Source organism: Lepeophtheirus salmonis, chromosome 1 (assembly GCF_016086655.4).
Source record: "Lepeophtheirus salmonis chromosome 1, UVic_Lsal_1.4, whole genome shotgun sequence".
Lineage (NCBI taxonomy): Eukaryota > Metazoa > Arthropoda > Copepoda > Siphonostomatoida > Caligidae > Lepeophtheirus > Lepeophtheirus salmonis.
Genome location: NC_052131.2, coordinates 12,025,079 through 12,043,251, shown reverse-complemented (window position 1 = coordinate 12,043,251; position 18,173 = coordinate 12,025,079). Strand labels below are relative to the sequence as shown.

General features: G+C 29.6%; 1 protein-coding gene across 1 annotated transcript; it reads left to right on the top strand.

The window, feature by feature from the left end:
* The first annotated feature begins 773 nt into the window (after window positions 1-773).
* On the top strand, window positions 774-11,381 carry LOC121132103 (epithelial sodium channel subunit gamma-like). The gene is made up of 10 exons (XM_040727551.2): window positions 774-1,013; window positions 1,076-1,188; window positions 1,874-2,101; window positions 8,168-8,518; window positions 8,574-8,952; window positions 9,010-9,117; window positions 9,668-9,794; window positions 10,665-10,804; window positions 10,857-11,021; window positions 11,084-11,381. Exons 1-10 carry the CDS (start codon window positions 861-863, stop codon window positions 11,273-11,275), a joined length of 1,956 nt encoding a protein of 651 aa, XP_040583485.1. The 5' UTR covers window positions 774-860; the 3' UTR covers window positions 11,276-11,381.
* The last annotated feature ends 6,792 nt before the right edge of the window (window positions 11,382-18,173 follow it).

Here is an 18,173-nt window from a genome sequence, read left to right as displayed (position 1 = left end):
TGGGTTAAATTTTTATCATCCGAAAGAAAAATCTGCATGCAAAATTCTAATTTTTTAAACTTATTTCAAAACTTTTCATCCGTAAATTTAATGTAACTAAATAGCAATATATTAATAAATAATACAGACTTAAGAACGGAGTGGATATAACACACCATAGTTCATATTTAACTCATAGCAATTACGATTTATATTTTATTAATAAATATATTTATGTAACGGAGAAAAATGACTGTTGCAGCATCTCCATAACTGAGAGCTGGTTTAACAAAGAGATGCAAACATTGAACAGTTTATACTTGGATCTGTTTTTTATCGATTAGATTTATGTTTAATTTATACCTGCTACATGCTTTATTTTGAAATTAAATGAAATATGACCTGTCAAATATTGCATTTGTCCTCATAGCTAGAGATGGTTCCAACACTTAAAGAAATATGAATGAAATGTATTTAAACTCAAGATATAATAAAGATAAATATATTATATATATATGCATAAGAAACACTAGTTTAAAGTTTGCGTTTGCCACAAACTACCATAAAAGTTTTTCTTAATGAAGCAAGAAGAATATAAAGATCCGCATATTTTGTATAAAAATTCAATAGTTATTTACTAAAAAGGTTAAATTCAAATATGTAATCAATAATATTAAGTCATTAATTGGTCTCTTTGTGACTCAGTCTCATAAAACTAAAATATTAATATATGGTTATTCTTCTTGTTCTTTTATTAATTATGATAATTCATAGGTACGTAGGAAAAACACATTTCTCTTCTGTAGTTAATCTCTCTATAAGTAAAGAGAAAAACAGTATTCCTTTTCATTTCAACATATACCTATGTTCATACAAGAACCATGGGAATATTGCATATATTATCTGAAGTGTGTAAAAACTTTGGCAAAAAAACTTCAATTGCTGGCTTAAACCATGCAGTCAACAGTTCTTCGCATTTAAGACGATTTGCTTGGCTGTCCATTTTTTTTATTCTAATGGTGTTTACTTTCCAGGTAGGTTTTAGCTATATATTTTTACTCGATCTCTTAAAATTCTTTGATTTTTTTTCAATTAGACATTCCTCGACACTGTTCTTGATTTTACATCATATCCTGTCCTCACATCCGTCAACGTCACTCGAAAGTTTAATTTACCCTTTCCTGCAGTGACAATTTGTAATTTAAATAGGTAAATATAATTAAATCACAACAACTTTATAGAAAAATTGACCTATATTATTTTTTCTATATTGAACTCAAAATACCAAATCAGCTAGAACTCTTGAATAGATGAAAGTTGTATTTCTAAATAGATGTCGGAATTATTAATAAATTCATATTTGGTACTTTAGTGACTTTTTTATATTTAGGTATAACATTAAAACACTTTTAATGTGGTTTCTTCATTTATTACAGTATTTCAAAAAGTCATAAAACATGAGGATCATACAAAATAATTTTAATAATTTAAAAATGTTGAATATATTCAATACATAATTATATACTAGTTTTTATAAAGAATATCCACAAAATTACAGAACCCTCGAAAATTGAATACTTTCTTCCTAAATTATTGTTTCTTATTCTCTAAGTTATCTTAATTATTAGCTAACAAAATAATACTCCATATTTAACCTCAATTCAAAAATTTACATACTTATGAGACAATTTAATGCAGTTTGGGATTTAAAAAAATCACTTTGACTTAAAATAGGACAAAATATCAAAGTAAGGATACAACTTTCACTTAATTACAGTAGATCAATGCAAATGTATTTCTTTTTAAATGAAAAATGATTTCTCCCAATTTGAATTTGAAACATTGATATGTAAGAACCTATAAATATTTTATATATGAAGTTATTTTTTCTTAGAGTTCAATGCACGAATTTGGTTTATACTCAATACCAGGAATCTGAAAAAATGAAGCTCTCTCCAACCAACGGCACTATCGATACCGTACAATTACTGAATGAACTCGTTGACTTAACAAAATGTCTGGAACAACTTTGTAATAAAATGAACAAGTTTGTTGGGCCTGTTCGAGTTGGACCATTAGGAAATTATGTTGACACGACCTTGTTAGCAATTGCTAACTTAAAGTGAGAAATTCATTTGTAAATATGTTGATTTTAGGCTAACTAGTAGGCTGCTTGACATTATTTTTCCAGTTGCTATCCCTTACATTATCGTTAGCTCCACTTCTAATTATAACTGGTTAACATTTGAAATGATCACTAGATGATGCCATTGATAAGCCCTTATATTTGAATTAAATCAATGTAATATTTTATGAAAATGAAATGGTTAGATATGAGCAATTAATTATCTTTTTTTTACAAGAAAAGTATATTAATTAAAGAAACATAAAGAGTCTTTGCATATATTACATATAATGTATTGTTTCTACTAGGAGTCACCTAAGGTTAATATAAATACAAGATTATACCATAGTGTGATCGGACTTTCCAAAATTTCCAATTTGATGTACCGTTCCGACTGCTGGGCAAAATCGACAGATTTTGACGACATAGAGTATACCAATGGTACTCTAACAGCAACAGACAAGGAAAATAAATATAGTAAATCTTAGTTACAGTTTTACATCACAACTAAAAAGAATTCAAAAATCAGTCGGAAAAACGTTATGGCATATCCTTTTATGTCTATTAATCTACATTACATTATTACATTATTGGTGCCTTATAATGTTGTTATAAAATAAGTTACAACTTAATTTTTGTCGTCCAGTCTTTTTAAAGTTGAGAGCAACCAGCTTAAAAATATGTAAAAACAAATCAAGAAATCAAAATCATTCATTTTTTTTAGAACAGTTCCAGTGGGTGATTAAGAAGAAGCTAACAGGTGACTAGTTGCCTGTAGGTAAAGGATTTATGAGCCCTGACCTACACAATAGAAATAAGATAGTATAAGGATGAAATACCATGCTTTTAATATATCTTATGCCCAGATTTATAATTATCAGAGGATTAGAGGATCATAATCTTCTAAAAGAAAGTACGGGTATCAACCCTTTTATTCATTGGCTCCACCTTGAGATCTAAATACACACTTATAGTTCACTATTAGTGTAATAAAAAAAAATTATTTTTCTATTTGTTTATTCTTCTAAAACTTGGATTTTAGGCCCCTAAAATGGACGACATCAACAATGCCGACGTCAATGGAGACTTTACATATTTGGGAACAAGAAAAACATTGAAAGGGAGGACGGGGTTGGTTTTTACTTAAGTTATATGCAGAATATAGGTTCAATATAGGACTTATCCTATAAAGTATACTTTATATGTCGTTTTTGGTGAACAAACGGCAAAGTAATGAACTATTCCATATAAAAACTTTCCAATTACCAGTATTGTTTGCTCTTGTGTCTTTCGATCAATTGTTGGTAGAGTATTGGGTAAAGAGGCAAAGTAGAACTATGAAATCATACTCCACAAAATCCACGCAAAACGGTACATAGAGCAATAAGGCATAGTTCATTACTAGGTAATAGGCATTACTTGACTTACTCAATTTAGTACGCCTTCAGTTTAAAATGGTTCTTGGTAATTATGTTGCAAGCATTATCGATGCATACCTTTTTTGCCACCTTGGAGATTTTCCCACATTATATTTTTAAGTTTGTATATTATAGGTTCAAACTTTACATTTATTATTTACTGTTGAAATATTTCATTCGAAGGAGTTTCCTGCATTTCTTCAAGCCTCGACTAAGTTCTATAATAAGAATAAGATTCCACTAGTCAATGAGTGCTTTAAAAATTGACTCATTGACTCACGATCCTAAATCTGTGTGTCCTTCATCCTTAAAACACAATTTCTTCCTAATTTTATCACTATTTTCAAAACAGTAAAGAAAAAAAGGTAAGTTCTAACTTATTTTATAACAATATTCAAAGGCAACGAATATGTAAAATAAAATAGAGCTAAAAATTACCAAAGGCAAAAATGTTCAAATCAAAATTAACGGTAAATAACCGACTATTAATTAAAAAAAATATATATTTAACGAGCTTCAAATCACAGACTCATTATTTTTCATTAAAAACTATGTCTAATGACTCAAGTAAGAATATATTTAATACATTCATTATTAAATTGATATTATATTGACGTCCATCAATTCAAATGCTTTTTTCAGATTTGAGGTTCATGAATAGTTGCATATATAATGAATCAATAACAAACAAAATCCAGCTAAATAATTATACCCTCAAAAGTTATTCCAAGCATAAAATGAATCAAAGTTAATCATACTGTGACAACCAATTCATGAGCGAGCAAGTTTTTCATATTTGAAAAATAATTAAAAAAATTTAAATTAGTAGTTTATGATGAAGGTTCATCAAAATTTATAAATAAAAAGTTACATTCAGTTCAATTTCAGGTGAAATAAAGGAATACATGACATGGTGTTGCCATTCTAACTCAAGATTTGTAAGAAATAAGACCATGGAGAGTGAAACTTTTTTCAGTTGCACTAATATAGTGTTTTTATTTTTTAAGCTGTTACAGTAGGATTTTGTATGGAATCAAGGAAAGAAAATTCAAAACCAATTCGTGATAATATTGAATACTATTTTTAGCTATATTTTTTTTATTCAATATATCATTCATTGCAAGCAATAACAGCTTTGACACGCGAGCAATCAGATTGAATGCTCTTGAAAATAAAGGCAATGTCTATGGTATACCCTACTGCCATAATGGTAGCTCATAGCGAATCCTAATTTGAATGAAAGGTCTGGTAGAAACTCTTTTCCAAGACATCTACCTCTACAATTCCAAAGCGTTAAGATTAGGTATGGAAGAGGGTAAATAGAGGCAGGACAGAAGTTTTGCAACAGTATTTTTGGTTCTGCTTGACTTTATAGGGATCCAATGCCCTTACTGCTATTGTATGCAGCCCATATGGAGATACCAACGGTGTCTGCAGCTTTTTCTGTACGAATCCTGGTGAAAAGGAGATCACACACGCTTTGTCTTTTTTGTTGTTGTTCCAACATTTTTAGAATTAGAGACATGGGGTAAAGCCATAACTTGCTTATTTTTGTTTCAGCTGTCCTTTAATAATGAAATCTTTTAATTAATAAATAATAGGTATAAAACTGTTATTCAATGTTCCTGCAAGTTTTTTGATCCCCCTCTGTAAAGTAATCACAAGTACTTCGTGAAAGACTAAGAGTATCAGTGAATAATTTAAGTGTAGGTTCGTGTTAGACTCGGAGTAAAATTAAGGAATAATTTCTTGTTTACATTTATGTTCTTGCTTGATATAGAATGGGAAATGTGTTTATTTCCTTCCTCTTACGTCGCTTTGCAACCGATCTGCTAAGTCGTCATGACAACTAAGCTGCTCTACTTCAAAACATTCTTCAAATCGTCAGGGTTACCAAGTTATTTGATACATTGATCAGTTTCTCTTATTTTTGTATAGCGTGAGGTCATATTTTATACAACTCTCATTATTAAGGTTGTTAATGTTAAGCATTTTCTAGTATGATAAGTTTTTGGTTGGTTTCTGAAAAGTGTTTGAGGATGGAACACTTATGAATACATAAAGTGGGTATGCTCTTGAATGACCGATACTTTGTTGGGGTTATTTCTTGTTATACTTGTAGTAGAATTGAGAATCGACATCAGAGTAATTACTGCTAAAGTTCTTTCCTGAGTAATTGTGCTTAATTCCTTCACTTTTGAGGTGCTTATAGGTAAACTAATGAACCACTTTGACAGTTAAGTTGTTCTCCCGCAGAACATTCTTCAAATCGTCAGGTTTACTATAGCAATTATTGTTTGCTTTTATTCTTACATATCGACATATAATATATTCTACAACTCTACTGATAAGTTGAGATATTTACACTTTCTTTACGTTATAATTAAAAAAAAATATATTAGTACTTTTTAATAAAATAATCGACATTTTCTATTCATTTAAATATATACAAACTCTCAGATCAAAAACCGTTACTTTAAATTCCAAATTCAATTTGATTTTAAAATTTATTGTCTTGGTATTATGGTACACGTGTCCACAACATTTGCATTGTTAGTTTGTTTTTTTACGAATAAAAAGGTTAGACGTCTTTTGGAATGCTCCACAATTTTCTACTATCGAGAAAAATTAACTTAGGGAATTATTGTGTGGGAAAAATAATTTACAAAAGTCAAAACGTATATTCTTTAAACATGATCATGAAAACTTATGTAAAACGACAAAATATGACGATACAAAAACAATTTGTATATTAAGTTGTGTGATATACATTTTATAATACAAGGAAATGAGTTCAGTAGATGGTCAAAGCTAAATAAACGAAGTATCTCTTTAGTTTCCATATAGGGAGTCAATTATAAATTGTTATTAAAAAGTCTCTTCTGAATGTATAATTAAGAAGCATCTCCCAAGCAACCACCTCAAACAATTATTTATTAAACGAAATGAACGAAGGAATTTGTATCTACTTGACTAGATAACGATTTTGTGTCTAATTGTTCTTATTTTCTTGCTAATTCACAAATTTAATTTTTCAAATGACTCTTTCAATCAATCGACAGATCATTCATAAATAAAGGTGTAACAATCCCTTAGAAATCAGTATAAATGTTATTTATGAAAAATGTTATCTCTAATGAAATCTGTTTACTTTATTTAAAAAAAGTAATAATTAAACATTAGGAAGAGGGTGTGAAAGTTAAAAAAATGACAATAAGTATTATGCTTCTACAAATGGATTTACACGGTTATTTGCATACAAAAATCATTGCTTCCACTTAGTTTGCTAAGCCCAACCCTTTCAAAACTACGATCAACGCCAATTTTTTGGGAAAATATTTTTTTATGCATAAAGTTTGGATTTACAGCTTCTTCCAGACAACCATTTCCATTCCTTTGATCTGGAGGACCAGCATTGTTTGGTTTTATAAAATAGTTATTTTTTTACAGAAGCCTTAATTTTAAGAATAAAAAATCTCTCTAAAAAATTAAGTAGTATTTTCTGAATTTTAAATTTATAATTCTAGTAGAAGCTAAAATTGATACCAACGGATCCCCTTTAAATAGAGAATTGATGTAGTTCATCAGGATCAGTTAACTGCAAATTTATTTATTTAAGAAAAAACCTACATTTTTAAAATCTGTGCGGAGTAGTCCATATCTAGGGTTTAAGAAAGTATAAAATTGTAAGATGCTTTTTTTTTCTTCGATAGCTACTCTTTTGTTCTTGAATGAATACCAAAGAGAATTAAATAGACCAATCTGACTGGAAATTGGTGTGTGTTCTTTGAATAGATACTATTAACTAAATATAACATCGATTCGCGCCAGTATTGCCATCTCTCGGATGTTGCGAGAACTTTTCCATCGACACTAGTATATCATTGCTAGATACGGATTGGGGTTTGTGAATATTTCCTGCATCTCAAAGATACTCGCTACTAATTCAGTGGAACGCCATGACAGCTAATCGGCTCTCCTCCCTAACATTCTTCAAACTGTCAGGATGACCACGTTAAATAAGTTTTTTATTACATTCCGGCGTGCGATGATGACAGTGATAGCACAATTTTATGTGGGACGGAAATATAAAAAAAAATCTTACTACATAAATTGTGCCATCACTGTTATAATCACACTTTTTTTGGATTTACCCGTCTTCCTCCCCCGTTAGAGGAAAGAACCTACTTTTATTGCACTTTTATTTTTTCAAACAAATTATGCTTTCTAATAGTATATAGCAATGGAATAATAATTTAGGAAATAAGACGTAAATTGAGATTTAGTAATTTGCATATCTAAGACTTTTCGTTCTATTATATTATCAATAACATATATATTTAAATCTCTGCCCATATCTCATAAACTAATTTCAAACATAAAATCAAATGACTGTATACAACACCTTATTTAAAAATTATGATTTTTTATTTTATTTTTTGAAATAAAAATTCGTGGAGCACACCAAAATATACCTTATGTCTTTGAAAAAAAAAACTAACAATGCAAAAAGGCTAATATTGTCAACATATTTTGTTTACATGCTTACTCAAATATTTACAAAAATATATTTGAGAATCGAATGATAATATTTTTCAATCAGAGTAGTAATTTTTTCTTTTTTCTTGTATGAAACAATATTTAGGTGTCCCGTTTCTATTCATATTGGTCGGAATTGTTACTATTACAAATCAATTGAAGAAGAGGCCTATAAATTAAATAATACTGAATTATACAATCGAAGTATAGAAGCTTGGAATTATCAAAAATGTAAGGCGGAGGAAGCGTGTTCATACAAACCTCAATCGGATGTACCTTTACAAGTTAGATTTGAACCTCTCAAATTTTGTGAAGGAAAGAAATTTAAGACCCCTTCACTGTTTAAAGGCAAATTTACAAAGCGTCACAAAAATCCCCTTGTCATGGTAGAAGAAGCTAAATTTTTTAACATCTTCTTCAAACTTCCTATTTACATTCAGAACGCAATAGGGCATCAGTAACTTAATGTTTTGACTCATGAAAAATTAGAAAAATAAATTTGTATCCAACAGGTTTGAAAGTAAATTACAGTACATCCATCAATATGAATTAACCACAAAGGGATTCATATTGTCATGTCAATATAGAGGAGAGTCATGCCTTGAGAAAAATGCTTCGTGGACGATGATCAATTTGCCTCGATATGGAAACTGTTATACCCTCAATTCCATGAACTATCCCTACAATAAACTACAGTCCACTTCTCTTACTGGTGCTGCCAACGGAATTGAATTATCTTTTTTTGTAGATCAAGACAATTATATTGTTTCAAGACTGTCTGAAAAGGCTGGTGTTAGAATTATTATTCATGAACCTGGAGATTTTCCCCTTCCAGATGAAAATGGGATTGATCTACAACCCGGAACAGCAACATCAATTGCAATTCAAAAGGTAAACAAATACCTTAAAATAAGAATAAAATATTTGTAAAATAATTATCATTTGAAGAGTGATATTATTCGATTACCAAAACCGTACAAATCAGAATGTTTCTCTAATTGGTCTGAAACTCCATACGAAAATATGACGTTAGACCATCCATCCTATTCAATTATAGTAAGTATCTGTTTTCCATGTATGCCAATATAAGATAAGTTAAGATACACTAATGCCAGGTTCTCCCAGACTGACATAAATTAAATGCAACAACATCTTAAGTTCCTACATAGTTTGAATTTAAGTCAATTAGGTCTAACCGGGTCAAAGACAGTAAGCGCATTTGTAAATGTGATAAACATTTTGTTGAACCCATAGACTACACGAAGATATTTACGCAAATATAATTTCATTTTTATGTAATTTTGCAAATGTTACACAGTTTAAACGTGCCTTGATCCAACACTTTAGACATAGACTGAGAGTTTGTACGCGTTCCTGCATATTATATAAAATCAAAAACGGCGAGGGAAAATGTCATTACTGTGCAAAAAACTAACTTTTGAAATAACAATTTACAAATGTGAGCTATGTGGCATTTATTTGTGGTTTATATAATATTCTGTAGAATATTATATCAGCTGAAATAAGATTCATAATTTTTTTCCCTTACTTTTTAAACATCTCCCTTTTTGAGATAAACAAAGATAACAAAATATTTGGATTCCAGGTATGCCAGCGAATTTGCCTTCAAAAGTGGTTGAAACAGAAATGTGGTTGTACTCATCCCCATATTAGACAAATAGGCGGATTTTCAAAAAGGAAAATATGTAATATTACTCCCGATGCTAAAGAAAGTAAGGTTGTTTCTTCCATTTAATACATGTATCCCTTCTTTTGACCAATGAATGTAACATTTAACAATCAATTAAATAAATTGGGGAAAAATACTTTTGTATTTCGTGCTCTTTTTTTAACTATGTATATCTTGTTTATTAATGATCACATCGAATTATACGATAAAGCGTTGTAAAGGTATGAGTGTAAACTACAAACACTTTTATAGCCCTTGGACTGTTTAGTCGTGAATTATCATGTGTCGAGTATGGAGGTATGGTGGAAAACGCCCTAGAAAATTTACAATGTATACATTATTATATATAATGTAAATCGAGGGATTTCCATCTCGCTCAATTCTGCCCAGTCTGTACTGTGAACAACACGACCATTTGAAGTTGGGATCGAACTGAAGCGACCAGCATTGGTGAATAGGAGACAACAAGACATTATCAAGACAACGCTCGGCCTCAGCCATTTTTGATGATGAGTCAGAAGCTCCAGTAGCCATAATGGGAAGTTCTTATGTATCTACCCTATAGTTGGGACTGGCACTAAGTGACTACCACCTGTTTCTGTCTATGGCCAACCTGCTTGACGTACAAATTTAGTCTGAATAGAGGCCTGTGAAAATTGGTAGTCCGAGTGTTTTGCCAATAGGACAAGGTAATCTAAGAGAAGAGCATAATGAAGTTGGATTCTAGTTGGTAACAAGTTATCAAGCTGAACGGGGTATACTTGGCTTAAATTGGATATTTGTTACACTTCTTATAAAGCATTGAAATAAAGTGAAAAGTACGAAATTATTTTTTCCCCAGCCTATTATTTTTTGAAGACTCTTTGGCTTGTATGAATACATATTTTTTTTTATCTCAACAAATATTATGTAGATATGGATTATAAATGCTTTTTAGAATTCATAGAAAGATTTGACAATGGATCATATAATTGTCAATGTAATGTTGCCTGCTTAGAAGTCGATTATTCCTGTCAAAATACAGTATCAACATGGCCATCAAATGAATTTTGGGTAATTATAACAAGTTACTCCGTATTAAATCCACACTTATTTTTGAAAATAGGAAACCTTGGCTCTGGAACTCAATCTCATTGATGAAAATCTTTTACCTCTCCCAGAAACACTTGAAAACAAATTTCGAACGGATATACAAAAGAATTTTGTAAAAACAGATATCTATTATCAAACCATGAGTGTCAAGGTTATAGAGCAAATTCCAAAATATTCTGTAAGTTGTATTTTTTTAATGAAAATATGAATCTATATATTGACCTTTCATTTGCATAAAAGTATGGAACTTTTATAGCTGGACTTGGGGGATCTCTGAGCTTATATCTTGGAATTGCCATCATTATGATATTTGAAATTTTAGAGTTCATCATTGATTTGTTCAGTCGTTTGGGATATTATTTTGTTAAGGGGAATAAAGTAAAAATCATCAGCATCAAAAACAGAAGCCTAACATCTCATCCGAAATATTAAAATATTAAATAAAAATAATTTCATAATAAATTAGACATATATTTAACAAAAAAAAAAAAACATTATTCGTCAAAAAAGGTTTTACAATTTCATTACAAATGAGGCAAATGTGAATTTTTATTATTTCAATTTATTCAATTACTTGGATGTCATTTTGAATTTATTCTAATCTTTACTCTATAAAATAAGTCTAAACTAAATTTAAATTAATTTACTGAAAAAATAAAATTATATTTATCGTCTTTCCTAATTGGCTTATAATTGTCAACTGCTAAAAGTTTCCAAAAATTATAGTAGGTAGAGTGTATATAATATTAGTTGACTGATACGGTAGCTAGATTGTATTTCTTTTTAAATGCCATCCTTACACAGTTCTATACAACAAGGAAGGCGACATAACTGGAGAAGTTACTATTTTTCCTTTTTCCTTCTACTTTTCCTGTGTAGTAGGATTAGAGGAAAGATTCCGTTTTTTCTTCAAAGGTTCACAATATTCGTGATTATTTAATAACGTTTAATAAATGTACCAAAAATCCTAAAAATCGGTTATGGTCATGCCGTGAGGCTGTGTACAGTTGACATGGAATTACCCTATATTGTATTATTATATTTGTTCTGGGAAATCAAGTTTAAAAGTTATAATTTTCATTATTTAGAATCATAGGATCAAAACCAAATCCAAAAGTTGCAGCCTCTAGGATGTTTTTCAGGTCTGGGTTGATCCTTTTGCTCAGAATTACATTTTTTTCTAGCTAAATTTCGTCCTAGCTCTTTTTTAGTATCGTTGACAATATTGGCCTTTTTTATATTGTTGACTCAAGACACAGTTTCTTTAAAAATTATAGCCTTTCCATTTTTCTATTAACATTTTTGCTATATATGAAGAATGCATTGCTTCAAAGAACATTTAGTACGCGTAGAAAGTAACAAATACCCAGCCTCTAGTATTCCTGGAATAATTATATGCTAATTATATTTGATTAACATAATCAACTTCTCCTTTGGTGGTGTTTAAAAATGTTCATGTTTCTGGTTTTTATTTGATCTAGTATTCTTGCTAATTGTGCCATCGTTCTGTAGTGTCAAAAAAAGATAAACAGGAATTTTAGGAATATACGTAACCAGAGTGCAGTTATTTATAAATTCATGCAAAGTTGATTTAACATCTTTGTCCAAAAATTTACAAATTCCGGATGAATTCCTATTTTATTCTTTCTCAACATGCCTACTAAGACCAATTTTTACTTCAGCAATTTTGTGTAGAAATTTATGGCTTATAAACCAATTTTCCTCCTCAGTTATACCTTTAATCTAGACGTTTCACAACATCTGCAGGACTAAGACTAACTTCAGGAGTACCATTTGCCTGTAATCCAAAATACATTGTTTATCACTTCCAAGGTATCGGCGGAAGGTATAATTTTTTTCCTTTGATTGTCAGAAAAGTATGTTTCTATGCCATATTATTTCGGCTTTGACGGGATATACTGGCTTAAACAACATGGAAAGAAGTACAACAATACAAATTTCTGTTAATTTGATAAAAATATAAAAATGTTCGGGTATATAATTTTCTCAAACGATTAACTGTTTCTAAATATGCTTTTTTAAATAAATTAACTACGCTTGGGTCTGTCAAATCCAATGCAAACTTGCCAATGTTAACGAACAATTTCACACAGTGAGTTGATGCTGTAGCGTGGCTTCGATTGAGATTTATTGAATAAATTTACCTTACGGGTATAGTTGTATCGGAACTAATAGTGTTGTGTCGTACAAAACACTAAAAATGTGAACTACTTAATCTAAAACTAGTTCCTTTTCCTACGTTAAAAATTGAAATTACAATTAAATCGTTCGTTGTTGATTTGTAAAGGGTAGGCTGGATGGGATTTTTGTAGAACACAAAAAGAAGGTGGAATGAAAGTTCAGTACTACTTCTGAATTAAAAATATTGTTAACATCAACTGCCTTTTATATATATTGTGATCCTAGAAACCTTGCACATATTTTAATAATATTTGTGCAGTGAATATGTTATGAAATTATATTTCAAGATATACATATTATATTGATGCAATTATCCTTAAAATTAGAAATCCTTGTCAGAATCAGCAAAACCTAATTTTGGTTCCACAACTAGTTAAGTACAACCCAAATAGAAATTTTTAGCAAATTTGGTAAACTTTGATCTCTATCATAATTGCAATTTCTGAACACGTAGAAGCAAAAAAAAAAAAAAATTGTGAGTTATTTTACGAACATGTTTTTCAATAAATGTTTCTATGAACAAAAAAAAAAAAAGATTAGGATCTTATAGAATTTTCTTTTGTGACTCTAATTTCCTTGATTTTAGAGAGAAATAGGGGATTGGGCATATACCTTTATTAAGTATAATAGACATTATTACACTTCAGTAAAAAAGAAAACCTTTCTTAATTTTTTTCTTATAAATTATCCTTTTAATATAATATAAATTTAAATTTAGAATGTAAATAAAGTATTTATATTCTGTTTTGCATTCGGAGTGTTGCAGTTCTCCCCTCACCCCCCCCCCCCAATCATAAATCATCATCAGAAACAGATGACCCTTTCTATAGTGCTGCAATAGCATCAGTTGAACACATATACAGATACCATTACTAGTACATATGTAAAATTTTACTGCATAGTGCGTAATTTTTCATTTTTTTATTTTGTATCAAGTAGGTAATAATGATTGATGAATTTGAATTCGCAGGCCATGCTTTGTTCATTAGTAGCATCGGTAAATATTTGAGTGTTGAGTTAAACTATCCTTTAGTCTAAGTCATTATTTTGTTGCAATATGAAGGACCTCAATGGCCCATTCTGGACGATAGACTAGAAGTGGAGAAGAAGATATCCTTCAGATTTGCATAACGTAGTTCACTGAGTCTTTTGTTAGAGGGGATTGTAAGGAACTGGTAATGGTAGTAATTTTCTATGTAAGTGAGGTAAAGGATAACGTTTTTGAAAGTACATCTGAACTAGTGCCTCACATTAGGCAAGGTGAATATCAACCTTAACCTTCTCTATGCTATAAAAATAGAAAGGAGATGCAGCAATCAAGGCATTCTTGTTACCCAACTGAAGAACTTATACCATTAGCATTATTTCTTGATCAAGTTTGAAATGACATCAAAACATACAAGGTATCGAAATTGCTTACTTTAACACAAAGACTCTTCAGTGACAGGCATGGCTCATGATTAAATTAAATTAAAGAAACAAAAAGCAAAAAAAAAAGTAGTTTTCAATTTAAAAATTGACGAATGATATATGTCTTTATAGGTGTAAAGTAGTTAATAATTTAATTATATTTTCATATTATTGTATAAAGATGATAACTATTATTATAAAAAATTACTACAAAGGAAAAACGATTATTATTTTTCTTCTTCTTTTCTCTACCAAAGTTTAATAGTGTCTTTTTTATTTACTAAATGGTGTAGCCACAATCACTTATTGTTTAATACAATCAAAGCAAGTAAGGTGACAAAAAAATAAAAACAAGAAAATCTTTATTTGATTATATAAATATGTTATCAACATGTTTTTTTTTATAAACCCCATAATAACAAAGTTTTGCTTAATGCACGTTTACAAATTGCAATTGTGCTAGATGTATACGTTAACCAAATTTGTTATTACTTTTTTTCTTTTGTATTTGTGTTCTACTTACCTATTTGCAGTACCAAAATTAGATTTTGCTGATTCTGATAATGTTAGAGCAACTGCATCACTCTAATACATATATTATTATCGTATTATCCATTAAAAAAATACAAAAAAATACACAAAGAGTAATAGGAAATTAATTTATTTGGGAGATATTTTACTCTACGACAATCTATGAAAGAATGAAGCAAATAGAATAGTAAAAACTCTTTTGTCCTTTTCTAATAGAAAACTGATATTTTTATCATTTTTTTGTTCATTCTTAGTTATTAAGTTATGTCTGTATCTTAAACTATTTTTTATATTTTATATTAATTATCAATCTATCAGAGAATAAAAAAATTCTTTAACTTTTGAAGTTAATATTTTCAATAAATAACCCTAATAATATTAACCTTATTAAAAGTTATTGGACTTCCATCACATATTAAAATAGCCCGAGCATTCCCGGGCAACCCTTTGCAAGTATTTTCAAATGAAAGGGTATCCTCAATGAAAACTTTTTTTAAAAACTATATCAATTAAGTAATGATTTCTTATTAATAAGTTAAATGATAGTAGTCAACTACTTGATGATCATTGGAGAATAATTTTTCCAATGCATCAAAAAATAATCCCAAAACAGTTTGAAAAATCAAATTGGCTGTTAAGTATCTATATATAATCAGGGTTTGTTTTAGAAGATGAAGACTGGTAGAGATTGTACGAATCCCCACTTTTGGCCGGAATGATATTTAGGTTAGTTTTATTTTGTCTCCATTCAATGCAACTACAAAACTTAGCATAATTACTTATACTTGATGTTTCGTCTTAGATATTTCATGGATTTAATTGTATTATATTATTATTGATGACTGGATTAATATGGAATCAGAAAAAATATAAAAAACTTTCAATCATGCAAAATCAAATTAAATACTTGCTTGAAATTGAGACGACATTTTCTCTACCTAAGAGAACAGATTTGGTAATAGAACGGTTGGTATACGGTGGCAAAATACAAAATTGTTCTGAGAAAACTCAACCCTGGATATTCTTCGAAGGTTTATTTGTAGTATCTGGATTAAGTTTAAACAGACCTTTCTTAGCGAAGACCATTCCAAGAGCTTTTTCCATTTTATTCGCGTTGACTTACTTTGTAAGCTATAAAATAGTCTATCTTCAGCTGTTTACTGATGTCGGGGGCGATCTTGACGACACAGATTATATTTTTTCATATAATGATAGACGAGTTGTCAATGAAACAATAAATAAAGTTATCACTAGATTTAAAAGCATTCACGCACTAAGCTAAGAACCATCAAATGCTCCATTCGAAGCAACAATCTTTTGCTATGTCCCAAGATATTTTCATTATTCAAATTTACGATTTATCGTCTTTATTTATTTTAAGCTGGTAACTTTATACGGTTATTTTCCGAGAATATAACTGCTCTGACCATCCAACGAGCTTAGTGCATGGCACCGGGAGGTATATATATATTTAAATCATTGTTTCTACATAAAAATATAAAGCATAGTTCTATGAGCTCCATTTATTCATCTCCCACAATTTCTTTTAATAGTTCACTACGATAATATTCTAATAAATCTTCAATTTCCGAAAGTTATTGGTTATTATGTACTAATGATCGTAAGGATTATATTTTGAAGGAGTCTATATTTTATCAATAATCTTTTAATTTGTGAAAGAAAGGAACATTTGGACTTGTTGTTACATTTTTCATTTTCAATTCGAAAACTCTTTTTAAAACCTAGTCAAGAAGATGATGACGCCAAGTAAATAAAAGCATTTCTCTTTCAAATTTTAGCCCCAACGGCATAAGGGTACTATTAATACGACCAGTATTTGAAATTGTGGTATCACAGTTAAGAAATTGCACATTTTCTTTGACTTCCCAGTCTAAAATTGCTTTCCATATGTCAGAAAATCGACAGATTTTCTTCATTCATCTTCCCGTTATTCAATGCAGGCAGTAATTTTCCATCCCAAATAAAGCTACAACATTTGGAAACAAAACTGTTTCTGGACGCTCCTGCTATTTTCCATTTATATATCACAATATTGAATATTACAAATGCACTCTTGCTGGGGATAGTCGAGCTTGGTGTGCAATCGACACTTATACAAATACAAACGAAGCAAAATTTTAGGAATATGGTTATTGGACTTGTAAGGTTGCAGCTACAAGTCCATAATTCCTTTTTTTTAATTATTGTTAATTGATTACAAAGGTAAATAAAATAGTTTAAAATTATTGGAAACATATGTGAGAGTTGTAATTTGCCTAAAGCAATTGTAAAGGGTCGTGGACTAAAAGTGGAACAAACTTTGACCTCTTCCAGTTACTAAACAAAGGTATTTTTACGATTTTGTTGGCTTTATGTGATAGCATAGATAGTAAAAAAATTAGTTAGTTAGAAATTTATTACTGTTTACCATAGTACATACAAATAAAATAAAATAGTACAGATATGCTTACATTACAAAACTATACATACATTTGGCAAAGAATACGACCACACAAAAGAGTATACCATATTTTCTACTACAGCAGAAATGGATCTTAAGTCCTACCTAATTTTATAGTTATTATCAATAATTTGTTTATTTTTGTAAATTTAATAAATTTAAGAATATGAAAATCTTCATCCTCTTCTTACTGGGCTTGATATTTCTCATATGAGAGCGATAGACTTCTGTTAATAATGTTGTCTGCGCTAGCATTGCATATCAATTTCTAATATCCTCCATGGCCCTTAATTCTTCCACTAACTTAACATTTTTCTTCAGCGATATTGAGTCGTTTTTCTACTAAATTTATTTTTGATTTCCTCTCTTATTTCATAAACAGTTTCCCTTATAATCGGTTGCCAACTATATGTACATTTGATTTTTACAATTTATGTATGTGTCACTTCTATTACTTCAGCCACTAGCAATGGTTTGAACTGAGATTTGATACTTATTTTATTCGATTTGGAAGTCTGTACTCTGTTTTTGATTGTTTGAGTATCCTAAGTAGTTTTTTAGGCTACAGTTTGTTTTCTTCAAATAAAATATGGGAATTATATTCTTTTGTATCACTTAAGAAAAATAACTTCAGTGAAACGTTTGAAAATAAGTATTAAAGCTTTAAATTTTAAAATTATAAACCTCTGTATCCCTTTACATATATATTACAAATGTTATTTTCAA

What these genes read in the sequence shown, in the direction of transcription:
- LOC121132103 (XM_040727551.2), top strand. Translation starts at nt 861, where the DNA reads ATGGGAATATTGCATATATTATCTGAAGTGTGTAAAAACTTTGGCAAA. An exon ending in TAATGGTGTTTACTTTCCAG is followed by an intron (nt 1,014 to 1,075) that starts GTAGGTTTTAGC and finishes TTTTTCAATTAG; the next exon opens with ACATTCCTCGACACTGTTCT. An exon ending in ATCCATCCTATTCAATTATA is followed by an intron (nt 9,118 to 9,667) that starts GTAAGTATCTGT and finishes TTTGGATTCCAG; the next exon opens with GTATGCCAGCGAATTTGCCT.